The 24,082-nt window shown below is 37.3% G+C and overlaps 1 protein-coding gene across 1 annotated transcript in view; it reads right to left on the reverse strand.

Annotated features, from left to right (window-relative positions):
* Positions 1 to 210: 210 nt before the first annotated feature.
* Positions 211 to 24,082, reverse strand: part of ANAPC10 (anaphase promoting complex subunit 10) — a 32,001-nt gene continuing 8,129 nt past the window's right edge. The window contains exon 4 of the mRNA XM_010013192.1: positions 211 to 441. Coding sequence (XP_010011494.1) covers positions 211 to 441 — 231 coding nt within the window. The remainder of the gene's footprint in view (positions 442 to 24,082) is intronic.

A 24,082-nucleotide genomic window follows, 5' to 3' on the forward strand; every position in this document is an offset into this window, starting at 1 on the left:
GTAATACAAGAGCACTCAAAGACTCCAAGCAAAAGCCATGCAAGACTACAGACTACGATATACTGTAGCACTGATGATCTTTATTTCAAAATTGTACAAAGTATAAACATACAATTACACTGAAGTAAAGCCTGCTCTTTAAGTATCTGAATACTTAAGCAATGATACTGTCCATCAAAAAATGCCTTTATTATTTCTCATTCAGAAATCTTATCTTATGGAGCGATACATCATGAAATCAATCGTTGTGCATCGAGGAAATTTACCAATAGAGCTCTCTTCCACGGGGGTGTACACTTTGATTTGTCTCATATGAGTGTCTCTTCCATTTTGGTGATTAGCTAGAACAGCAATCTGAATCATAAACGTGCGAATAGGCTTCTTATGAGTATCTGTTAAAGGAACATGAATCCAGCCGCTTGGTTCCACTAATTCAAGTTGCTGCCAAAAACAAGACAGAAAAGCAAAACATTCAGAAACATCTAATGTACTTAATATATGAACACATATTAAACCAATTTAACAGAGTCTTGCAAATTAGATTTTAGTTACTTTTTCAAATTAATTTGAAATATTACAGATTACTCACAACTAATTTACTGCTGGTGTAATTGGATACAAATAATTCAGCTGACTACAGCTTTTTTTAAATCTGCAAAAGTTTGCTTTTGCCTTTCTGAATCTACCCTTCATTTTGTGCCTTAACCTTAAAATAAAAATCAACATAAAAAATACAGACTTGAGTATAAATTTAAGAAAGTCAAAGCAGTACTATTTGGATCTTGCTACTGAAGTACATTGATCAAAGATGACAGAAAATACGCATCTTATTTTATCTGGGCACTCTGAACTACAGTATTCTAGAATGACTTTTTAGGAAACTGAATTCACACAAAGTCTGGGTTTTCAAAAAATCCTAAGATTATTAGGAGACTTGGGAAGGAGGAAAAGGAAGGTGACAGAGGAGAAAACACAGGATACCTCATGGACTTTGTCTCATCTATCTGTCAAGACAGATGCCCAACCAATTAATAATTGCTGCACAGCCATTTAATCACGTTCTATGGTCCATTTTGACTCGGCTTTTATACAAAGAGTGTAATATGATTTTTTTTTTGTTTTAATTTTAATCCCATGGAAACCAATGTCAAAGCAAGCAAAGAATTGCATTTTGTTAACTCTAAACCACATCACTGACACATCAGCATGCTGAAATCAAGCTAGATGCTATGCAGAAGTGTGGTTAAACTTTTGGTTAAAGCTAGTTGCCCAACTTCAAAGCACAGCTCAAAACACATATGGAAGAGCACACAAGTAAGCAGAAGTCTTGAGGTGGGGGGGAACCAACAAAACAAAACCCAACACAGTTGTCCACAAGCAAGTGGATTTCACACTGCTAAGCAAGTAAGACTGCTGTTCTTAGCAGCCTAGTTCCTCCAAGATCTATGATTCTGAGCCATCTAAAATTCCCATCTTTTTCCAGAAAATACTGCATGACAAACATTCTGTCAAATGCTTTGCCTTTGCTGGAGCTTTTAAAAGATCCACCTGAGATCTACTGTTTCAGAGGCAGCAAACACCCTGAAGGAATGACCCAAGAAACAAGTAAAAAAAGTTTGATGACTAGTTTCAAGGAAAAAAAAAAACCTCCTCTCAAACCTCCACCTGAAGAGAGAAACCCACAAACTAAAACTCTCCACTGCTGCCAGCTTTCCAACAAATAATTTCCAAAGCATTAAATTCACTAAAAGTTAGCAGCAAATCTTTTCACTCTGGGAGCTAGACACTTCCACAAACACACAATCACTTATTTGTTGTAACCCTGTCTCTTTCAAAAAACCTACAAAACCTTTTTTTTGCATAGGAAACTTTAGGTAACAGTTGGGCTCACAAAGTGATAGAAATGATGTACTGTTGAAGCTTTACAAAGTCAAAATTCACCCTGGTGAGGTGGTAGTCATCAGTTTGAGCAAGTATGCTTCCCATTGCCAAAGTGGATGAGGATCTCAATAATGTTTTATTCAACTAGTACTAAGGAAAGGTGGCTACAATTTAGGAAAGAATTAAAAGGTTATTGCTAATTAAACTTGTATTTCAATGTTATTCTCACAGTTTACAAACTCCAAGTTCCAGTGCTCTGATACTGCAACTTTTATGCTTGGATGAGTACTAAATGGGTTAGTTAATACACTAAAATAAAGCACTGCTTTCTTAAGAGTTGACATCACTGGTTTCAGCCAGACTCAATATAGTTCATGTTTGCATGCTTCACTGGAAAAATTGCAGAGTGAAATAATGACTCCAGCTCCAGAACCAAGAGAGTTACCAAGGAATCAGCAAGATTGGACAATTTGTACAAAAGGATGTTTGATGCTTATTAACTTCGCAGAGAAAATAGTATCTTTTATTTTAAGGGAACAATTAGGGTCATAAAGGTAAGCACTGGGAATTTAAGAGTTACAAAGGTTATTTTACTGGTGTAATAACATATTTCTATCTTTTTACATAAATAAACTTTTGACTACATACTTATCAGTGCTTTGCTTCATTCCTGATCAGTGGGAGGTGGTCGTATGCTTTATTTATAGCATGTAATTTTTCAGCCCTGCTAAAAAGGCAACCAATTTCTACATGAGCCTTTCTACAGAGATGGGGCAAGTAATTTCTACATCTTTAAAACAGGGGACTGAGGCATTAGGTTAATTAGATCAAAATATTCCCTAGTTCCAGATGTTAAATTTGATACACTTTGAACCTGATTTTTACTATCCTTAATAACATACAATATTTCACATGAGGTTTAGCTCCTGCTGAGTTCACTTGCAGCTGTAAGTGCCTGCATTTGTGCAAATTGACAAGTTCTCAAACCAGCTAGTATGGAACAACCAGTATGGAATAGTTATTTCAGTGTACCATGTAAAAACACAGTGACTAAGCACAGACTGCACACAATTCATCAAGAAGCATTCAACTGTCCTAGCCATAAAGCCCTTTTTTCACTCCTGAAATCTCTGCTTCACTTACTCAACATATTCCAACTTCTGTAACAGCTGAATACGCATCTTTTACTGTACAAATCCTGGACTCATCCCCAGAATAGACCCTTTCCCCATTCCAAGCAAATAGTTGCCCCTTGGACAATGCATGTGACACTTGCGAAGTTGAGGCTGTACTACAATGTATTAAATGCAAGAGGTCCAAGTTAAACTTAAATGTTTGAAAGGGAACTCTTGATTTTTGCCCTAAGTAACATTAAAGTACTGTGACATTTTTTGAGTCTTTTTTTTTTTTCAGTTGATGCCTACATAGTTTAGCAAAATGATTAAAACCCACTCAACTACTGAAGTTTAAATGCAACAAAACCTAATTACTATTATCTGAACATCCACTAGAAAAGGAAGTAATATTTTGCCAGTATGATACACATTTTCTGTAACCAAAGGAATGGTACAAACCAGACACACATACGCTCCTAAATTCTTCTCCTCCACATCTGTCATGCTCTTTCAGATGACTGAGACAGTTTCCTGAGGGCCCAGGTCCTCCACCAGGGGCAAGGAATAAGACATGGGAATAGGCGGTGGTGGTACAAGACAAAATGCTGCCCACTCTTAGTTCAATGTCAGCACCCACATCCAGCCATTACAATTCCTAGCAGAAGTGGGATGAAATACGCAGCTCTACTCTGCCTGAAGCATTCCCAGTGTGAAAAGAATCTAAAGGAAGCTTACTGTGAAGTTTTAAGAAATTCCTATGAAGCCCATGCAAATGGCAATCTTTCAAAGCCTTGTAAACCGGTCTGGAAATTTGGGTGGATTTTTACAGGGAGGCAAAAGGCACATCCCCAACACAAAGACTGAACTATTGCCAAATTTCAAATCCTTGCTTCAGAGCTTGGGGGCACTGGAGCATCAAAGAAGGACACCAGAATATTCTCACTCAAGCAAAATAGCATACTTGTCACTAGCCTTATTCTTGGAACAGAACTGCTTTGGCTGAAACTTTCAAAAAATTCAACCCAAAGCAGACATCTGGCATGGAAAAATCTGTCTGAACTGAACTTGGGCAAAAGTTATAAAGTAACTAAGAGGTAAGCCTTAAAATGGAAAGGTCACACAACCTTAAATACAGGTGGCACTAGGAGCGCTACCTATAGTAAATACTGTATTTTAAATCCATTTTAGTTGCCTTTGCTGTCAACACTGTTCTTCAAAAGCACTAGCCACTGTATATACATATATGTATATACATATACACACACACATTTCACCCCAACTCCACAGCATAAGTCCACTATGAAAAAATACCAGATTAACTTTCCTCCTGTATTTTTTCCTCCTACATAGGTCATTAAGAATCAGTCACAATTAAATGGCTTCCAGGAAAGTTTTAAAAGCCAGCTGTGTTATTAATTACCTGAGTGAAATAAAAAAATTACAAGTATGTGTTTTACCAGGGGAAAAAAAAACAAACCAAAAAATCCCCCAAAAAGCAGGGTGGGGGGTGGGGTGAGGTGCAAGGAGGGAAAGAACAAAGGAAGGAGTCAATGCAAGTTCAATATTAGTAACTCAGGACAGTTCCTGCAGCCCTAGAGTAATCTTACATACAATATACTAAAAGCCTAGGGTTTGGTTTGTTTGGGTTTTTGTTTTTTTTAATTTGCTTCTAATACCATAAATTTGGTGACAACTGGTGAACAAGAGTATAAAAGTCAAAATAAAGGAATAGAAATTAAAATGGGGGGGGGGGGGGGGAAAAAAAATCACTCACTTGTCCTTCGCTGCTGTTACATACTCTCATCTATCTCTTCTCCTGCTTTCTTCTCTCCATTGCTTTCTTATTTTTCCTCTCCTCTGCGTGCTACAGCTTTACCTATGGACATATACTGCCACTCCAGTAATCCATGTTATTTTGAAAGCCAAACCAGAAATAACGTTTTCAATGAAAAATCTTCTCCCCAGCCAATTTAACAGCTCTGTTTCTTCACTTTATCTTATAGAGTCCAGAGGTTCTACAGAATTCTGTACACATTTAGCAAGGCTGTTATTGCAACTATCGTATGTTCTAACATAGAAGAGGCAAACCACATAAAGGAAAAATAATTAAAAACAAACAAACAAACAAAAAATAACCAAGGCCAAAGGAACTTGAGGCTACACTTCAGAAAGATGACTGACCACAAGACCAGAGCTTTTAAGAGGAAGCTTGTTCTACACTGGTATTGCTCACCTTCTTATAAGACAGGAAATTATTTATCCAAAGAAAGCTTTTGTATTGTACTCAATCCTACTTAAACTGAATATTGACTTATTTTCCATACTTTGATATTCTGTTTAAATTCTGTGGTGCCTTCAAAGTGGCATATAACTCAAACTGCTAATGTACTAGGCTTATAAACCCAACCCAAGTTCTTTGCTACATTTACAGTAGGCTACCATCCTTGAAACAATACATGATTTTTGTTGCCCTATGAAGATACCTTTTGTTAAGATACAGAAAGGAAAAAACCCAATGTTTCATATTCAGGGTCATTACAAATATATCTGAGAACGTATGCTACACAGGGCTCCCAGAATTCAGGGGACTATGTTTTCCTGTGCATATATACGAAGAAAAAGTAGCCTGGTTTCTTCTCCTGAAGAAAAAAAGTCCTCTTCTGCACACATGCACCAACAGAAAGCTGAGAATTACTGCTGCCATCACAGCTTCAGCATGACAAAACATGATTCTGAGATCCTGGTACCTCATCACATTTAATTATCTGTACTACTAGATCAAAATGGCAACACGTATTTCCAGTGGCTGCCTCTAAAATGGGCTGTGAAACCAAACGGCATTTAGAATCATAGAATAGTTAGGGTTGGAAAGGACCTTAAGATCATCTAGTTCCAACCCCCCTGCCATGAGCAGGGACACCACACACTAAACTATGTCGCCCAAGGCTCTGTCCAGCCTGGCCTTGAACACCTCCAGGGTTGGAGCATTCACAACTTCCTTGGGCAACCTATTCCACTGCCTCACCACTCTCCCTGTGAAGAACTTCTTCCTTATATCTAACCTAAAGTTCCCCTGATTAAGTTTAAACCCATTACCCCTTGTCCTACCACTAGAGTCCCTAATGAAGAGTCCCTCCCCAGTATCCTTGTAGGCCCCCTTCAGATATCGGAAGGCTGCTATGAGGTCCTACTTCTGTCACAAAGCTGCTTATTTTTATTTTAGTGACATTGCCATCTTTGAAATTAAAAGGAGTGGCTATACTTTTCTTTACAAATATAACTTTGCTTTTCTATATGCTCTTACCATACAGTTATATAAAAAGACGAAGATTTTCAAAGCAGGTGTTCTCAGTAAATAATGCATTCTTCCAAGCAGAAGATTACAAAATTAAGTTCCAGGGGAAATAAAAGCTATTTTCAGGAATGAAGTATTTATCAATACACAGACTTTCTGAGTTGAGTGATCAAATACGGGAAAGGCTTTTCCCTGTTTATCCATCTTTTTTACAGCTATCCAAATATGCTTTCACAACAACTGGCAAGAAGAAAGAAGGCTGGCTAAACTTTCAAAATTCTCTTTCCATAACTGCTGTGTCGTACCATACAGCTACTAGAATTCAGAATCAGTAGACCTCCGCATAATTCCAAGTATTGGAACTGTCAACACATGAAGTAGCAGAGCTTGGGCTTCAGCCATCACTTCACTTAGGAAGGAAGAGAACCAGTTAATAGCAGTGATGCACCAGTTCCAGCAGAAAAATGAAGCATGTCCAAAAGAAACTTCGCAAGTTCCAAGTGAGTCAAAGGAGGGACACCACATTAGCAGCTTAAAAAGAAACACAGGAACATGCTCAAAGGACCCACTGTGAAAATCACACTTCTTTGCTCTAACGAAGCAACGACCACCTAAGGAGGTGGCTCTGTGGTCTTAATCAGTCACCTCCTTAAACGGTCAAGAAATCTAACTTCAGTCCATTAGGTAGAAGTTTTCCATTCTTCCAAATAGCAGTTCCTGAAGAGTAGAGAAGCACAGTTCATCCCTCAGGAAGATTCAATTATGGATTTAGGCAGACAGGATTCAGTTGCAGAATAAGCTATACGAGGCAGTGAAACCAGCAAATACTAAAAAAATCCTATTATATGTAAGCTTTTTGTTCAAACGCGCTGAAAGAAAGAACTTTTGGGAAGACTGGGAAGGTTGAAAAAAGAGAAAAGTCAAAAAGATTCTTGCAAAACGTATTATGATCCCCATTCTTCAGCCTGTTCTGCTCCAAATTAAACCAGTAAAAATTAGCCAATGCCTAAGTGTTAGAAAGAGTTGTATCTGATTAAAGACAACTGAACAAGTCAAGCTAGAAAGAGTAAAGTTTCCTGTTACAGATTACCAAAATAAGTATTTGTCACAGAATATGTATCTGAGCCTAGGAAAAAAGTACAACTCAATTATACCACAGAGACCCTGAAAATACACTACAGAAGTGCTCAATCTGCTCAATGTAACAGGGAAACACTAAGAAAAATGCCAAACTGTATTAGGCAAAAAATTTTCATGAATGTACTTCATTTTTCGCAGATCAGTTTTTAACACATTTGCCAAGTTCATCTCTGAATCATTTGTACCCATATAAATAACCAAATGCATCAAATGTGCCAATTCAGCGTACACAATTAAGCTGTGTCAGAGTGCATGTGTGCGCGTGTGTGTCCAGAATCACCAACAGTTTGTCTTCATTTCACTCATTTCTGAACTGTTGCATGAAGTAGTAAGAAGTCTTGCAAAAATTAATATTCTTTAGAAAATACTCTCTAAAGCATCACTTCTGCTTTATTAGGTTAAGCAAAAGAAACTCATCATTTTGAGGATCTTTCACTGTGAACTCCTGGTAAAAGGCAGACATCTAAACTGGAGTTATCGCTGATTCCTCCCCTATCAGAGGCTAAGACAATGTTATCCCACTACGAAGATCTCGTCTTTTAAAATACAGTTGGCCAAGTTGTGAAAGAGCAATAGACTGAGGTGCAAAAATTATTTGAACCACAGAAGATTACTTTAAAAAGAGCCCATACTTAGTAAATAGCATAAAACCATTAAACTGTAGGCTACTCTAATGCTTGGAACTAAAAATGTAATGCTTCTACACAGGTATCACTGAAAACTTGCAAGCAGTTTCTACATTAGACATTCAACTGGATGGAAGGAGATCTGCAGACAGATCATTGATACACTGCAAAATAAAAAACGTACTGACAAACCGGTCTGAAGTCTGGTCTAAAATCTATTCAAAACATACACCTCCCAGACCACCTTGACGTCATTAGCAACCTAAGCATCAGTATGGATTTGTCACAGCTATCCAACAGGAACTGTAATACAGAATTGTTGTTGGACATCCCCTTTAGCTATCCTCTTAGGGACATAAAAATACATTTGAAGAACTGGAATTCCTCAAAACAGTGTCATGTTTTCGTCCTATACTCCTAGTGGTCCCCTACATAGAAAACAATCTTGATCCATTCTCAATTCCTTATGATTTAACATCTGAATTCCTATGGTCGCTTAAAACAATTCAGGTTCAATGATAGCAGCAAAACTACAACACCTCCAAGAATCACAGTTACTGGAAGTAAATAGCTACTCTGCAAAAATGCATTGATATGTTCCCAATGTGAGCAAGCAGCAAGCCATATCCTCCTTGCATGGTTGTCCAAGGATTAGCATCTATTACACTCGAATATAGAGATTCTTACACTGTCTTTCCAAATTTCACATTTGTACAGAAACAGAACACCACATGTTGGCCAACGTCAGCAGGTTATACCATACTGCCACCTTGTAGATCACAGAAACAGGCATGTTTCTGAAATAAGCAGATGATGTCAATTGAGCTATGACGCAACCTAAATTTCATTTAGCAGAAGTGATTCACCAACCATCTCATGAAATGGTTTCATTGACTGGTGTATTTTGATATTCTTTAGAGTGAGGTGTCCTGATTAGAATTTCCCCATATGTAAAAAAATAAGAAACCATTTGATTTGATTCTGCTGATAAAACAATGCCATCTCTTCCCAGATGTACTTCATTGATTCAGACAGGATTTCAATACAACAACAGGAATAAACTTAGGAAGAATACAGCATTGAAATTTAATCCATGAAATCTTAAACAGGGAAAGTCAGGTTTTGCATTACTATTGCCCTCATTGAAATCTTACGAAATCAGATGAGGAAAACATAAGAGGACAATAAGAAAGCCTAGACATGAGGGGAGTCTCTGATAAATATGCACATAAGACTACTGTCAAATGGGAAAAAAAAGGCCTATAATTGCACATGCTATGAAACATCAAGAGTCTCAAAGGAAAAAGTGCTGTTTCAAAAGTATCAAGTCAAAGAAACATAAGGACAATGCCTGCAAAAGGGTCAAGGCTTTGCTGAACTGCCCATGTAAAAAACCCCTTACAGATGAAGTCATTTCAGTGGAATGCCCACAGGTTAAGACACCGATGGTTCCGATGCAGACGGTGGGGCCCCTGTCCGTGGTACTTAAGAAACCACCACCCTGCCCGTCACACTTCACACTATCACATCTGCTCACAGGGCTTACCAGTAACACTTGTACAATCAGGTACATGCAGCCTGAGACATAAATAAATAGCCTGCCAAATGGTCAGCTACTGTGGATTTGTCAGCCAAAACTGCCTGACTCAATTGCCATTTCAGAAAATATCTTCTGCTTAACTCTGGGTGGCAGAAAGAGCAAGCAAAAGAAAAGGAGGGAGAACAATCTTTGAATACTTCATCCTTTAGAATGTGACTGAAAACAACTCTTCATTCTAGAAGATGTATCTGCAGAAACAATCAGGAATTTGTCACAGATTGCCTGCTAGGTAAGTCTCTCTGGAAAGAAAGGAGCACTTTCTACATTGCTGTGCTGTACACACTTCAAGATGTTCTTTGAGGGACAATGCCCAGGCAGTAAAACATAAATGAAAAAAAACCCAAAAGTCTCAAGACGTATATAATGTTCAGAGAAGGCAAGAAATGTCAAGTAAGCTTGGACAGTTTGCTCCGAGTCCCACATCTTTAAGATCCTATTCTTTTTTTGCGCGAGGCCACTTGAACTTTTACGTAAGAGTTTATGCTTGAAACATCCATAAATTAAATCTCATTAGATAAGGACTGTGAAGGTTTTGAGTGGCAGCCACCCTATCTGCTGGAACTCAAGAAAAATACAAAAGCCTTCTCCCTGTCCCTTTGAAAAGCAGAGTGATCAAATCAGCAAATACAAAGTGACAACACAGTCTAGCATAGAGTTTCACATGTGCATGTATGAAAATAAGGCCTAAAACTCCAAAGCAAACCTTCAATCCACAGCAGGAAGTCATCTAAATTTAGTTTGGTTTCTACTAAAACAGACTCCATCTTAACAGGAACCTGTCACTCCAGAAGAAATACTGTCTCCACCTGCAATCAGTCATAACAGCTATGAAATTTTGGATCTCTGATTTAATGAAAAATGATTTTTATAATTCATTTAAGGATCAGTCAAGAGTGCAGAAAGGGAAGGCAAACATTTCCTAAGCTCATTAACATTCTCCTGCTGGGACCTATGTCTCATTAACCAGCTGTCACAATAGACAGGAATACCATACCTTTGCAGGTGCACTGCTATTAAACTCTCAGAAGACTCTTGGTATCGGGGGAAATCCTTCAGACCTACAGGGACTTGGCTCCAATGTGAATCTCAGTTACTTCCCTTGAGCTTGGCAGATAATATATGCTGAAGCTGAAAAAGCAATGAAAAATAATTCTTGAGCTTATGCTCTAGAGTGGTGGCCTGGCTGACAGTGTCAAAAATAGGTAATGCAGCCCAAAACAAACTTTCTGCTTCAGTTTGCCTATGTCTGGTACCTAAGTTGTTTAAAGTCTAAGTTGCAGACATACTGGAACAGACTGCATCTGGACAGTCTGGTCCTAAAAATGAATGGCAGAAAGGCTACGGTTTGCTGCAAGTCTTTAAACTTCCCCGAATTCCAGCATTCTGGAAGAGGGATGAGAGGGGTTTTTATTTATTTAAATTTTTATTTATTTTTTTTTTAACTAGGGTACTATCCAACTAAAATTATCAGTAGCTGTAAGTATTATAGATACAGATGGGAGAAAGGAAGCAGTACATTAAAAAAAATTACTAGAAAACATAGGGCCAACACTGCACATTTAGAAACAAGTGCAAATCTAATGTAGTGAGATGAAACATTTTGTACCTTTTGGGAAGCATTCAAATCATAAAAGCTTACCTCACTGCAATGCTTTTTCATAGAGACAAGTAATTAAGGAGGAGGCCCCGTATACACAAGGTAAGTATACTATTAAGTAGGAGTCTCGCAGATGATAACCAGCTGATACAAGTCAATTTTTATATGCCGTGTGATGATAAAGAATAGAACCACAAGTTTCTCAAACAATCATATGTTTAAAGGCTCAACAGTTGTAAAAATGGAGCAAATAATGAAGCGTAAACGTGGCAAATGTGATTCATAAAACGAGTTCTTTGAAAACCCTTCCAGTAACTTTTACTTGATCAGAAGACAGGAAAAAACCAACCAACCAACCAACAAAAAACCACAAACAAACAACACCCCCCAAAAAACAAACAAAAAACAAACCACAAAACAGGGAAACTGCTTTACAAAAAAAGCGGTAAACACAACAAAACAAAAGCCCCTACGATTTCCTGAGTTCATTCCAACAAATGGCACTATCTGCATTCAACCTTTCTAGTCGCAACAGAATACAAAACATCAACAGAGCTATCAAAACCCCATCTGGTTAAGTATGCAGACTGGGGTTTTCATAATGAAGGAAACCGGGCACAAAGTTCTTAAAAATTACATAAGACAACACACGTTACTAGCCCTTTTATTTAAATCCTTCTCTTAGTCATCAGTTTGAGTTCCTTCCTCCTTCCCCACTCCCCAAAAGCACTGAAAAGGTCCAAATTTTCCAGTTCCTGTACTAAGGTCTAAAAAACTTAGTCCCTCTTCAAAGCAGCATCCATCCAAAGTAAGGACATCATCTCCTACAATTTCCAGGTGAGCCAGGCTGCTCTCAGGGAAGACAACAGCATTTCAACCATCTATCGCAGAGAGGCAAGGGAAACCAAAAAGTACAGTAGCAGAAAGTAGAAAGGCAAACAGCTATAGAGAGAACAGAAAATGGATTGAGCAAGAGCATCAGAATATGCTACACCAATGAAGTCTGACAATATATTAAAGAACTTCCACAGTTGAGGTGAATTTAATGACAAATGGAACTGTTGTCCAAAGAACAAGACAAGGTGTTAATACTGGTAGTTGCCTTTTATGAAAGGTAACAGAACACCACAGAATCCTCCAACAAAGTAGAGAGTAAGCAGAATTTCCTCTAAGCAAAGAAACAAGTGCTTTCAAAGAAAATCCTACAATAGTTACTTGTTAAGCAATGCCTTTATACAAGATGACCTTAAGACAGATAGAATTAAGACATCAGAAACCAGGAGACAGAAGAACATACAGGAAGAGGTCCTATCATTTTTTCCAAGCCAGAATTGCTGGGTGCAAGCAGAAACAATATAAATGGACTGTATGGATGCACTGCACAAATTTATTGTAAGTGGAAGTTAAATGACTGAAAACACTACTGGGAAATGACTAATCTTACGAAGGTGCAGAAGTTTGCAAAATGGATGAAAAATGTACTTCCAATGTCTGCAGTTCCCATTTGTTCTAACATATATAATGGAAAGATACTGTGTTTGTGTGAAAGCACAAAAAAAAAAAAAATCAGCTCATAATTTACCTTCAAAATTGTTTAGCCATATCCAGGAAATATGTCTAGACATAGCTACAGTTAAATTATACAAAAAAAAGTATTTGGGGGGAAAAAAAAATCAGATCATGTGACGAATATTAAAGATTTAAGTGTCTGAAAACTAGCCATTCTGAGTTAATCCTATATCAAATCATCTTGATAAACTTGCAGCAACAGCCTAGAGATCACACTTCATGCTTTGCACTTTGCATCCTAGAGAATGCTTCAGAAAATCAGTATGGAAAGTTAGTAAATATATTAGAAAGGGAATACAATGTGATTTTTAAAAAGTCAGGAGTACTAGCAGCAGCCAGCTGCTAGCTCTTAACTACCCTTTAAAAGTGAAGGGAAATAAGCACATCTAAACCAGCAGAAAAACATTCCCTTCACTGAAAAGGGCTCTTACTTGACACTGAAGAGAAACACATTGTTGATGTTCTACCAGAAAATGGGCCCACAAAACTGCATGACTAATATTTTATCTGTTACACAAAAATGTAGTTCCTGAGTGACTTGAATTGTTAGAAAAAGACTGCAATAAATTATACCAGAATGCTACAAAATTAAAAAAATCCTACTTTTACCAGCAAGAGGATAACTTGTTGCTTTGTAGGACAAATACTGGGGTTAAGTGAAAGCTTTGCTCCTGGTTCCACAGGAATGACTTGTTTCTGAGGAAGCAGAGAATGAAAGAGGGTTGCCTCTTCTAAAAATCAAGGAATTTAAAGACCCTAAACCTATGTAAATAATCCCCAAATCCTGCAGAAGTATAGTATACAAACAAGTAAAACAGTTCTGCATCTGGATAAGGACTCTGTGCATGCAGATACTTAGTAAAGGCAAGTAGAACAAAACCTGATAAACTGTAACATTACTCAAACATGCCAGATTTCAATAAGCAAATGCAGAGTAACATTTCACGTGATCCAGGGCAGACGTAATGCTGAACTCAAGGAATATTTACTCAGTGGAAACAAATTCAAGAGACTATTGTGAAAACTATTTGTGTAAATTTAAAATGCAATACAATGTCTCATCTGAGAAAGATCCCAAATTCATAAACATGTCTCACTGGAGATATATTTTCATACAAATGAACTTTAAGAGAAGAAATATGAGTATACCTGTCAGAGGTTCAGCTGGGTAGTTTTATACGAGCCAGAATACACTTCCATAAATTTGCAAAGCTGGAATCAGGACTGTTGCCTAATGGAAGCATTTAATTTTACATCTACACACAATTTCTTTTTCTTTAACATGCTAGAAGAAGTGCAGTAGAGTTTTACCTTTTACTTGTGCTTTCTTACAAATCCATATGCAAGCGTGTCCAGAAAAACACAAGTACAGTTTTCATCCATTTTGCAAACTTCTGCACCTTTGTAAAATTAATTACTTCCCATTAGTGTTTTCAGTCATTTAACTTCCACTTAACAATAGATTTGTGCAGTGCATCCATACAGTCCATTTATATTGTTTCATGTGGAGGTCAAACTCTGGACTCTGCTTCTCTCTTCTATTTCTTGACTTCCTTCTAGGAACTGCCAGTCACTCAAAAAAGGTATAGTTCCAAAAGATGTTCAGATGGAGCTATGCATTGCTGGGCTAATGACTACCTTACTGCAACAGTACATCTACTGTAAACAGCAGTCTAGAATAGTCCTAATGGTGCATTCGACAGATGTAAGAACATCAGCTCTTCAGCATAAACTGTATGAGAATAAAAATAAAACTACATCATGCATGCTCCTGAAGAATGAGGGGGCAGTAGGGAGGAGAAGAATGACATAACTGAAAACTTGCTTACCAAGTACAACTACTAAGTCCTAAACCTAGAGCTACTGTTGGATAGCATCTTGCTGCTTAGAGATGTGAAGTCAGTAACACATATGTGACTTACTGTGTATCTTAAAGTCCTGTGGGTACATATGCTCTTCTGCTTAACTTATTTTTTTTTTTTTTGCGAGAATAAATCTTTATCTCCTTATGACAGACAGTATAAAAAAAATAAGAAGAAAGCCTAAAAATTCCACAATAGAAGTGCTTAACCCAGCAGTGCTGGATTTACCCAAAGATGATTTATGAAAACCTCTCCATTGAACATGGTGACCATCATAATCACAACAGAGACCTGTTCAACCAGAGGGAAGCCTACTTGAAAGTTTACTAAACCATTTCTCCTGATACGGAACTTGAACTCTTCACAACAATGAAAAACCAAAATATGATTTTATTTAGCCTTACTAATTACCCTCAGTCACATCATCTTTCTAAGAAGTAATAGATTAGGATTTTCTGCATTGGCTAGTAGAAATCATCCAAATTATTAAAAACAAACAAACAAAAAAATCCACCAAAAAACCAAAAAAACCCAACCTACAAAAAAAAAAACCAAACAAAAACCAAAACAAACCCACCTCCACAAACAGAGTTGAATTTAACTTGCTAGATATACAGGGGGGGAAAGATACAAATATAAAAGGAGCATAGTAAGTACTAGGGGCTAGACTCTCATGGATGACTCAAAGACTAAGAACAGCATTCATGAGAAAAATCTCAATAAAAACTATGTATTTCTTAACATTCCTTTAACTTGAGACAAAACACTCTAGAATTCATTCTGAAACAAAATAGGACTATGAGATAAACCTAGTTTAAGAATTGGATGTAGAAGGCTAGAGAGCATAGGCTCTCAAACCAAACATATGTGCTACATTACTCTCATTCCGCCCTCATGTGTGTTCCTGGAGAAAAAAAAAAAACAAAAAAAAACCCAAAAAAAACCAAAGGAACATCCTGGGAAAGGCATTTCCGATTCAAATGCATGATCTTGCTTATCTTACAACAGAAAAAAAAGAACAGTCCTCAGAAATAAATTACACGTCAGATCTACAGACACATTTACATGTTTTACTTGAGATAAGGAACAGGATAAACCCACATTTGATTCCTACCCTTACCCCCAGAAAAATGCCAACTTAGCAAAGACTACAATGTACACACTGCCTACCAGTGTTCTCAAAGCTCCTAGCAGACAGCTAACCCCAACCAAAATAACATTTCAAGGGAGCCTAGACCTAAGTCTAGAAAGGACTGTCATGATGATTAGCTCTAGCTCTGAAGTGACTGAATCTCTTGCTCAGGAAGTCTTTATTTGTTCCAGGTATTTATCATTTGCCAGGTAGCATTTACATCTGAAAGTCAAGGATTGCTTTAACTTGTCATGTGAACAGCATTCCTTCCCATAACTACTTTTACTTTCTTAATGACTTTGTGAATAATCTCAATTTTCCACTAAAATTTTTAAGCTTCAGAAATAAAAAGGTATACCCCTTCATAGACCTACATGAAATACGTTTGGTCATCTACTTTTACTTGAAGAAAAAGTCTGGACAAGTTTGGAGATACAGAATATCTCATTACCACTGGTTATGCATGCTAACTACTAAATTCACAATTTAAGAAGTTTTTCATTGCTTTGGTGCTGGCCTGACACAAAGCATGGCACATCCAGCCCATTCGATGCATTTGTTTGGGGGTGTTGGTTTTGGTTTTTTTAAATCTTATTCAGTAGCATAGAAGCAGTGGATAACTTTGCCACAAGGCATACTTACTACAAAAAGCTAAATCTGATTGAATCTGTATTGATGCAAATAAAGATATTTAACAACATGGAACCCACACATAGGCCAGAAAATAAGAAGTGGTGAACCAACTGGCTCTTAATTTCTACTACATGGAGGCCACCTCCTCCCTACATCCCACTGCTAACTGCTAAAGAAGAGTGGTTAAGATAGTTACATCATGTTTCCAGCTCCTGTCACCTACAAGTTAAATGAAACAAAAAAAATAAGGTGTGGTGTGCCAGTTGAGATGACAGCACAAGAGATTCTTAGTTCTTAGATATCCTACAAAATCCCCATTCCATTTATACCTTTGTTTCTTATGCTTAACCCAAATTAGATGTCAACTATTGGACTTCCTCCTTAAAGGATTTTAATACTGTGTTAGTAGTAGCACCCAGAGGGATCAAAATCAATCTTTGCTTTGACCTTTCTGTACATATTTAGCACTTCTCACTGTTTGAGATCATCTAGTACTCCCTCTAAGGATTACTTTCCACAATTAAGTCTGTGAAGACAATTAGGTAAATCAAAGCTGATTATTTATAATTCACTGACTTTATCCTCCCAATCCTGATCCACAGTTTGTGGAAAAAAATACCTCAAATGCCACTGCAAGATATTTCCAACTGGCTAGCAACCTCTCCAGAAAGAGAAAAGCAGGAATAAGTGAGCAATGTCTTACTATCATTTTTAACACAAAGGAACTCAGTTTTAAATCCTTCAACAAAGAAACTGGCATTCAGCATTGGACTCCCATGATGTTTTTACATATGTGATCCAAAACCAGACAGCTAACTTCAGATTTCTCAGGTCTGGAGAACTTCAAGGATGGGAAAGCATATGGTTATAGAATGGGGGAGAAAAAGGAGGTAGGTCAACAGCCCTCTAACAATTTCAATGCAGTATGCAGGGACCTTCAGAAAATCATTTCCCTTTCAAATACAGGTCTGCTGATAGCAGAAAGCACTTCTCCAAGACCTCCTCCCTAGAGATTAAAGAAGAGACCCTTGCTCCAGACAGTTTCTTCAATGATACCTACCTTCTTGCCCTGCTGAATAACTGGTAGAATTGGGTGTCTGGATTCCTCCTATCACTCTCCTTCCCCCAAGACCAATAAATGATACAGCAAATGGAGAAAGCAAAGATTTTCAGCTTTCCTTAGCTCAAGCCTTGGAACCTTGTGTGACCAGAAGCCTCAAAATATCCAAGAGAAAACCCTAACAATCCACACAGCAATTTCCTCTTGAGGACGCACGCAATCAAAATTGTTTCCAGAAGCTTCCCATCAATCTTTACAAGCAAGGAAAACTAAAGGATATGTATGATGTTAGTGGTAGGACAAGGGGTAATGGGTTTAAACTCAAACAAGGGAAGTTTAGGTTAGATAAAAGGAAGAAGTTGTTTACAGTGAGGGTGGTGAGGCACTGGAATGGGTTGCCCAAGGAAGTTGTGAATGCTCTATCCCTGGTGGTGTTCAAGGACAGGTTGGACGGAGTCTTGGGTGACATGGTTTGGTGTGTGGTGTTCCTGCCCATGGCAGGGGTTTGGAACTAGATGATCTTAAGGTACTTTCTAACCCTAACTGTTCTATGATTCTGTGTTGTTACAGTAATTAACACTGTATGGAAATCCAGAGTGCAGACATTCCCCTTTCAATGATAAAAAAAAAATCTAACATTGTGCCCCAACAACCTGTTAACCTAATTTCCACAATGGATTGCAACACATTTTCACAAGATTTTATAAAAACAGTAAAATAAACTCATAAGTAATTTGCTGTTTAACATAGAAGGCCACTCCTGGGTGGAGAAGCACTAAGTTTTAATCTGGAAAAGAAATTTAAGATAACCTATACTTAAGAACTAGCCTGTTACCATACTGATAACAGTACAAAGACATCTACTTTTGCAATTACTTCACTGAAGGAAAAAGACACACATGTATATAGTTATGTGGGCATATGACATGACCTTAACCACAGCTGAGGAGGGCAGGAACAAAACAAAACAAAACAAAACAAAACAAAAAAAAAAAAAAAAAAAGAGAGAGAGAAAGGAACAAAAAAACCCCGCAAGTGAAGTCAGTCTGTAGTATTTTTTAGATAGATAACCAAAAGTATAATTTCTGTACTGGCAAGCATACACTGACATCATTTGCCACTGGCAGTTATACTAGTAGAAGGACTTTAGCAGTGTTTATGCATCAGATAAATAGATAATTATCTTGAGTATCAAGGTAAACTATCATACTTTACCTAGCTTGAACCTTACAATCTGGTTTAAAATCATTTCCTTTTCTCTTCACCTTTATGAATCTAGAAAAAGACTAGAAATCACGTAAGCACGTGTCCCTGCGTTAAACAGTTCACCTACCAGGGTCTCCAACAATATGCCCAAGTGCAGAGAGATTAAAAACAAATGAGAAAATAGATGTTGTTACACGCTGCAGTTTGCAAGTGAATAGTATTACATGCTTTGTAAGCTACAGTTAAAATTAATTCTGATCAACAGAGGGGGGTAATCTGATTGAGCACCACAAAGACATTCTAGATGAGCCTGCACACTGAAACCCAGTACAAGCTGTGTAATGCTGGATGCACTTGTATGGTTTTAAAATGTCAACTAGAAAACACAGGAGGGGGAACAGGGAGAGGGGCAAGAAAGAGACAGGGTTAAAATACTGAAGTAGGGAAACTAAGTATGAGTCTCTTCTGTCATGCTATCACCTTCCCCTCTACCCACCCATCTTATTCCTCACTCCCATGTTCAGTCTTCAAGCAGAATGCTTAAACAAGGGAAGAGCATTGAGTTCTTTCTTGATATGGTTTTTATGTTGCCAAAACCAAATCACTGCTTGCTTTTCTTACTTCTGAAGCATTAATGATTATCTGCAAGAATTATCTAGTGAGCCTGCAGTGGTAAACTGTAATTAGAAATCCCTGCAAACTTTAAAAACCAATGACCAACAAATATCTTGGTGCACTCTCCAAACACAGAACCTTTATTCCAACAGGAACTTTCAGTAAAAAATGATGTGTGAACAGCAGACACTGATGTTCACACAAGCATACTGCATACAGCCCAGCAGGCGATTTTTCTGTTTTTTTTGGATTATGCCCTGGAGGTGCTGGCACAATGGAATTTCAATACCATAATTGCTTATTTCTCTGTGTGCCAGCCTCTGAAATAACAGGTAGAAAGAAATAAATACACATAAACCAAGCATTCTCCTTTTTAAATTATGGGAATCACAACATAAAATGGTTTTAATTCTCTAGTTCAAAGATGTAATTTATAATCATGACACAAATAGAGAAGAAGCACAAAGGAAGGGAAAATACAGAAATAACATAACGTTCCCAAGGTTCAGTTTACAAGGACCTCACACAAAGTTTTTTTTTTTTTTTTTGCAACTCTTACTAGAAACAGTATTATTTGCTAAAAATGCAGTAGCTGCCAAAAGCTATGATCCATCTAAAGCAAACATGTTTAAGATGGAAATAGAGTGTTAATGCTGAAGAAAGACAGAATTGAGTATACAAGTTTTCTTTTAAAAGTGTTGAAGCAACTGCAGTACAGTATTTAAGTTTGGTTTTCATCTTTCTGAGCAAAATCTGATTACATTTACAGATAAGCACCCAAATTAGAGAGAAGTACATTAAGACAATAACAGAAGTAATCAAATCTCAAACTTTCTAATTAAACCTCTTTTTCCTGCAGAAGGTTATTGGGAATTCAACACTAGTCTTGGTTCACATGATAGAACAATGGGAAAATTTTCCGAATGGTTGAACGCTAACCCTGACAAGTGTGGAGAGCCAACTACAATACATTATATGGTAGCATAACCTGCCACCCACGTTGCTGAGAGAACAGCTTTCAAACACATGCACCGAGCTGTAAAACCACAAAATCCCTTATTACACATTGTCCCTTACTTAAGGTGAAACACACTATTCCCCCCCCCCCCCTTTTAAAAACCTTGGTGCTTTTTTAAACTTTCATCTCTGAAGTTTATTTAGCAGCTAACTGGACTGTTTTTCAGACTTTTTTCCACAAATGTCATTTTTCCTGTTTTGTTTTCTAACCAAAGTAAAATCATGTTTTTACAGTACACAGTGAAGCCTGTTATGTCTTTCACTGTTGCTTTTTTTTCTTTAATACTACTTCCACCTGTGTGATATTATCCAACTTTTTAAAAGAAAATGCCTGACACATGACTAATTCATCTGTGAAGACTTATTTCTGGAGTGAAATATTTTCCTTTTTTTTAATGAGAAGATACATGACTCATCACTGGTAAAGTAAAAAATGGTTCCATCGTGCTTTTGATTGGAAGACCAGATATTCTGTGATTTACTGTGATTCTTTTCCATTGTTACACAATTTGAATATACTCAAAAAGATAAACTGCCACAGTATGTGTGGTTATAGACACTGGCATTCACGTAAGTCAACCATTGCTGCAGAATGACAAACATACCCCACCCTCACCACAACATGCTGTATTTACTAGCCAAACATCTTTGCCTTTGCTGAAAATGGCACATTATAATAAAAGCAGCCCAGCAAAATAGACAATACAAGAGAACTTGAGATATGGAAGAGTAGTAACAACTGTTAGAAGATATAACTCTGAATATGGAAAGTTAACTACTTGATGATTTTTAGGAACACTCATAACCTCATGCTACAATAAGATTGCTGAAAAATGCCAGTATACAAAACTTTCTTAGCTAATGATTCCTCCCTCCTACACACCCCCCCACACACACCCCCCCGCACATGTCTGCTGCTTGAATCATTGAATTCCAAGATAGTTAGAGGATATACACAGTTTCCTCAGGGGTTTTCAGTTGCAACTTTGCTGGCAATGGGAATTTTATTTGCAAGTGTTTCTATTCTACTGACAAGGTCAATTAGTCCAACGAACTATTGGTTGTTCTGTCTGATAGCTCAGTGTATTTATTCAAGCAAGCACTTTTATAACCCACAATTGAATGCAGACAGTTACCCTTGTAAACACGACTGTCCACAGGGATTTTCACTACATTTTGGGCATGTAAAAGAAAAACATGCTTTTCTTCCCTCAGCCTGATAGCACATAAGTTTGATTACAACTTGTATTTCAGAGAGTGAAGAGGGTGTGGGGGGGCTACTGTTTTAAATATATATGATCTCTTGTACCTAAGTATATACATATTTGGACCAATTCCTAGGAGATAAAGAACACAGACATTTGATAGACCTCTGAGAAACACCGAAATTTGGTAATGCTACCACAGAGACAGATCAGCATCTCTGCTCTATCCAGCCACTAAAAAAACCCCTCATGGTTTAAAAAGAAACAAAGAGATGCTATACTTAGCACTAAGGGTTAAAGGCTACGTAAAACGTTTTCACAAAAGCCAGAAGCACAGGGGTGAGGGGTTTGGAAATAAGCTGCAAAATTTGGTAGAAGCAAAATTAAGGAGGACAATTCCACAGCTCTACCTACGATTTTTGCAGGTCAGCAGCACTACCATGCTGCTGACAAAATGTGCAAAGAGGAGAAATGGTAGCCTGTAGTCTCACAAACCTTTTTATACACATACATGTACTTTCTTCACCCTTCATGCAAAATCTTCTTACAAAGAAGAGATTCTTTATCTTTACTAATTATAGATGGTATAAGGACTAGTCTTTTAGTACATTGCTTGTCATTATTCAAGTCTTCCCTGAAGAAATTCTTCAAGGTTATACAGAAGGTAAGAAATTATCACAGAAAACCAGCACTCTTTCATGGCTGTATTCTACCACTTTGGGTATTATACAGCTGCTACAAAACCTGAAAAACCTAATTATCCAGGAAGTCTTGTAGTGTGGTAGAAAACCATAGAGATAATCAATAAGGGAAATATGGATTCCATAATGCAATAAACTAATACCACAGAAGTATATACAGCACATTAAATCTCAAATAGCTATTTAATCAGTATTAAAACACCACTGAAAACTACTACCAAAAAAAGCTGAGTCAGTGTAGCAAACTGATGAACAAATGGGAAAAACAGGTTTTAAGGACTGAAAGGGGGAGTGCTCTATTTTGGCCTAACTGACGAAGGAACTTTATACATAAGTGCATATGGTGCTTTACCTTGGTTTTGTGAGGTGTTTTAGCTAGATGGAAATTATGCCAGTGCAAATAAGGCAATTTTAGATAGAACTAATCCATTTGAACAAAAACGTCAGGCATGCACAACCTTGTAGCAGCAAACATCATAATTCAACCAGGTATAAACTGGACAGAACCCAATAGGGACTTTGACTTGGGACACCGGTCCAATTGCATCGCAATCTGCACAGAATATAAACAAATCACTTAACCTTCTTGTAAGATAATATTATAACCAGTCTACAACAGTATTATCAACCTATGAAATTCAAAAGAGTGTAAGAGAATATGCTCCACTAAATCCACAGTTGATTTCCTACACTATTCTATACTTGCTATAAGGCCATAATTCTATCCCTACTAATACAAAAAGTTCAAGTATTTGGCTTTTTCCCTCTCACACACAAAGCACTATCTGCAAACTGCTCAAGTCTGCCAAAGAAAAGACTGGAACTTGTTTATAGTATTGTAATTAGAATACACTACTGGAGGCTTGCATTAAAGCCTATGAAAAAATCCCCATCATACAGGAGGACAGTTCTCCCGCATTGACTACATACTCTTTTTTTATCTCAGTTTTAAGCCAAAAAGATTTTTACAGAAGTAAAATATATACTTAACAAGCTGTAAGAAATCTCTCCAAATTCTCCAACTAGAGCTTCATGCACATGAACAATGCAACCAAAAACTTGTTACAAAACAGGTATTATATAGCATTACAACTTACAAATCAATTGACACCAATAATTTATCTTGCCTCTTCTCACTGGCAATGGAGAGAGAAGCTCTTTTGCTTTTACATGAAAAATAATACACATTTTCTACTTTCTTTTCTATAGTGGAACTTAGATCAAATCATCATGAAAAAGGCTGTAATTCCAGGCAAGGGTTTTACATGTATGTAAAACTTCATGCTTCAATCAGTTCCTAGCCTCTATATACTTGAGTTCCCTCGAGAAAAGCTCTGTACTTCATCAAGTTCCTGCCTTACATGAAGCTGTTACCACTTTCTTTCACATGGCTTTTCCTCTGCTTCAGAAGGTAAAGTCAGACTGACAGTATTAAAAATACAGGGCCTCTTTAATGTACCCTTGCCTAATTGAGACCCTCTGTGGCAAGAAAAGGTTCCTTTATAGATTTGTTTTTGAATGCTGGCATATAAAACAAGAAAAAATGTCTTTCTACATGCACCACAGCATGAAAACAATGTTTAGTTTTCCTCTTTTTTCTTTAAAGATCCAACAGAAGAGATGTTTATTTCTCCTAAAATCATTTTGGAGCAAAGTAAGATAAAAATGTGTAACATTTATGGTGTGTGGACCAAAATAATCTTCTATTCTTCAGAATTCTTCTAGATCTAATGTGGATCTTGCTATTTGTACACACATACCTCATATGCAGAAAAGTCTATTTCAATAACTGCATTTCTCATGATTGCATAGGAGGCTCTGTTCCATC

The sequence above is a fragment of the Nestor notabilis genome, unplaced genomic scaffold, assembly GCF_000696875.1.
Source record: "Nestor notabilis isolate BGI_N333 unplaced genomic scaffold, ASM69687v1 scaffold29504, whole genome shotgun sequence".
Taxonomy (NCBI): domain Eukaryota; kingdom Metazoa; phylum Chordata; class Aves; order Psittaciformes; family Psittacidae; genus Nestor; species Nestor notabilis.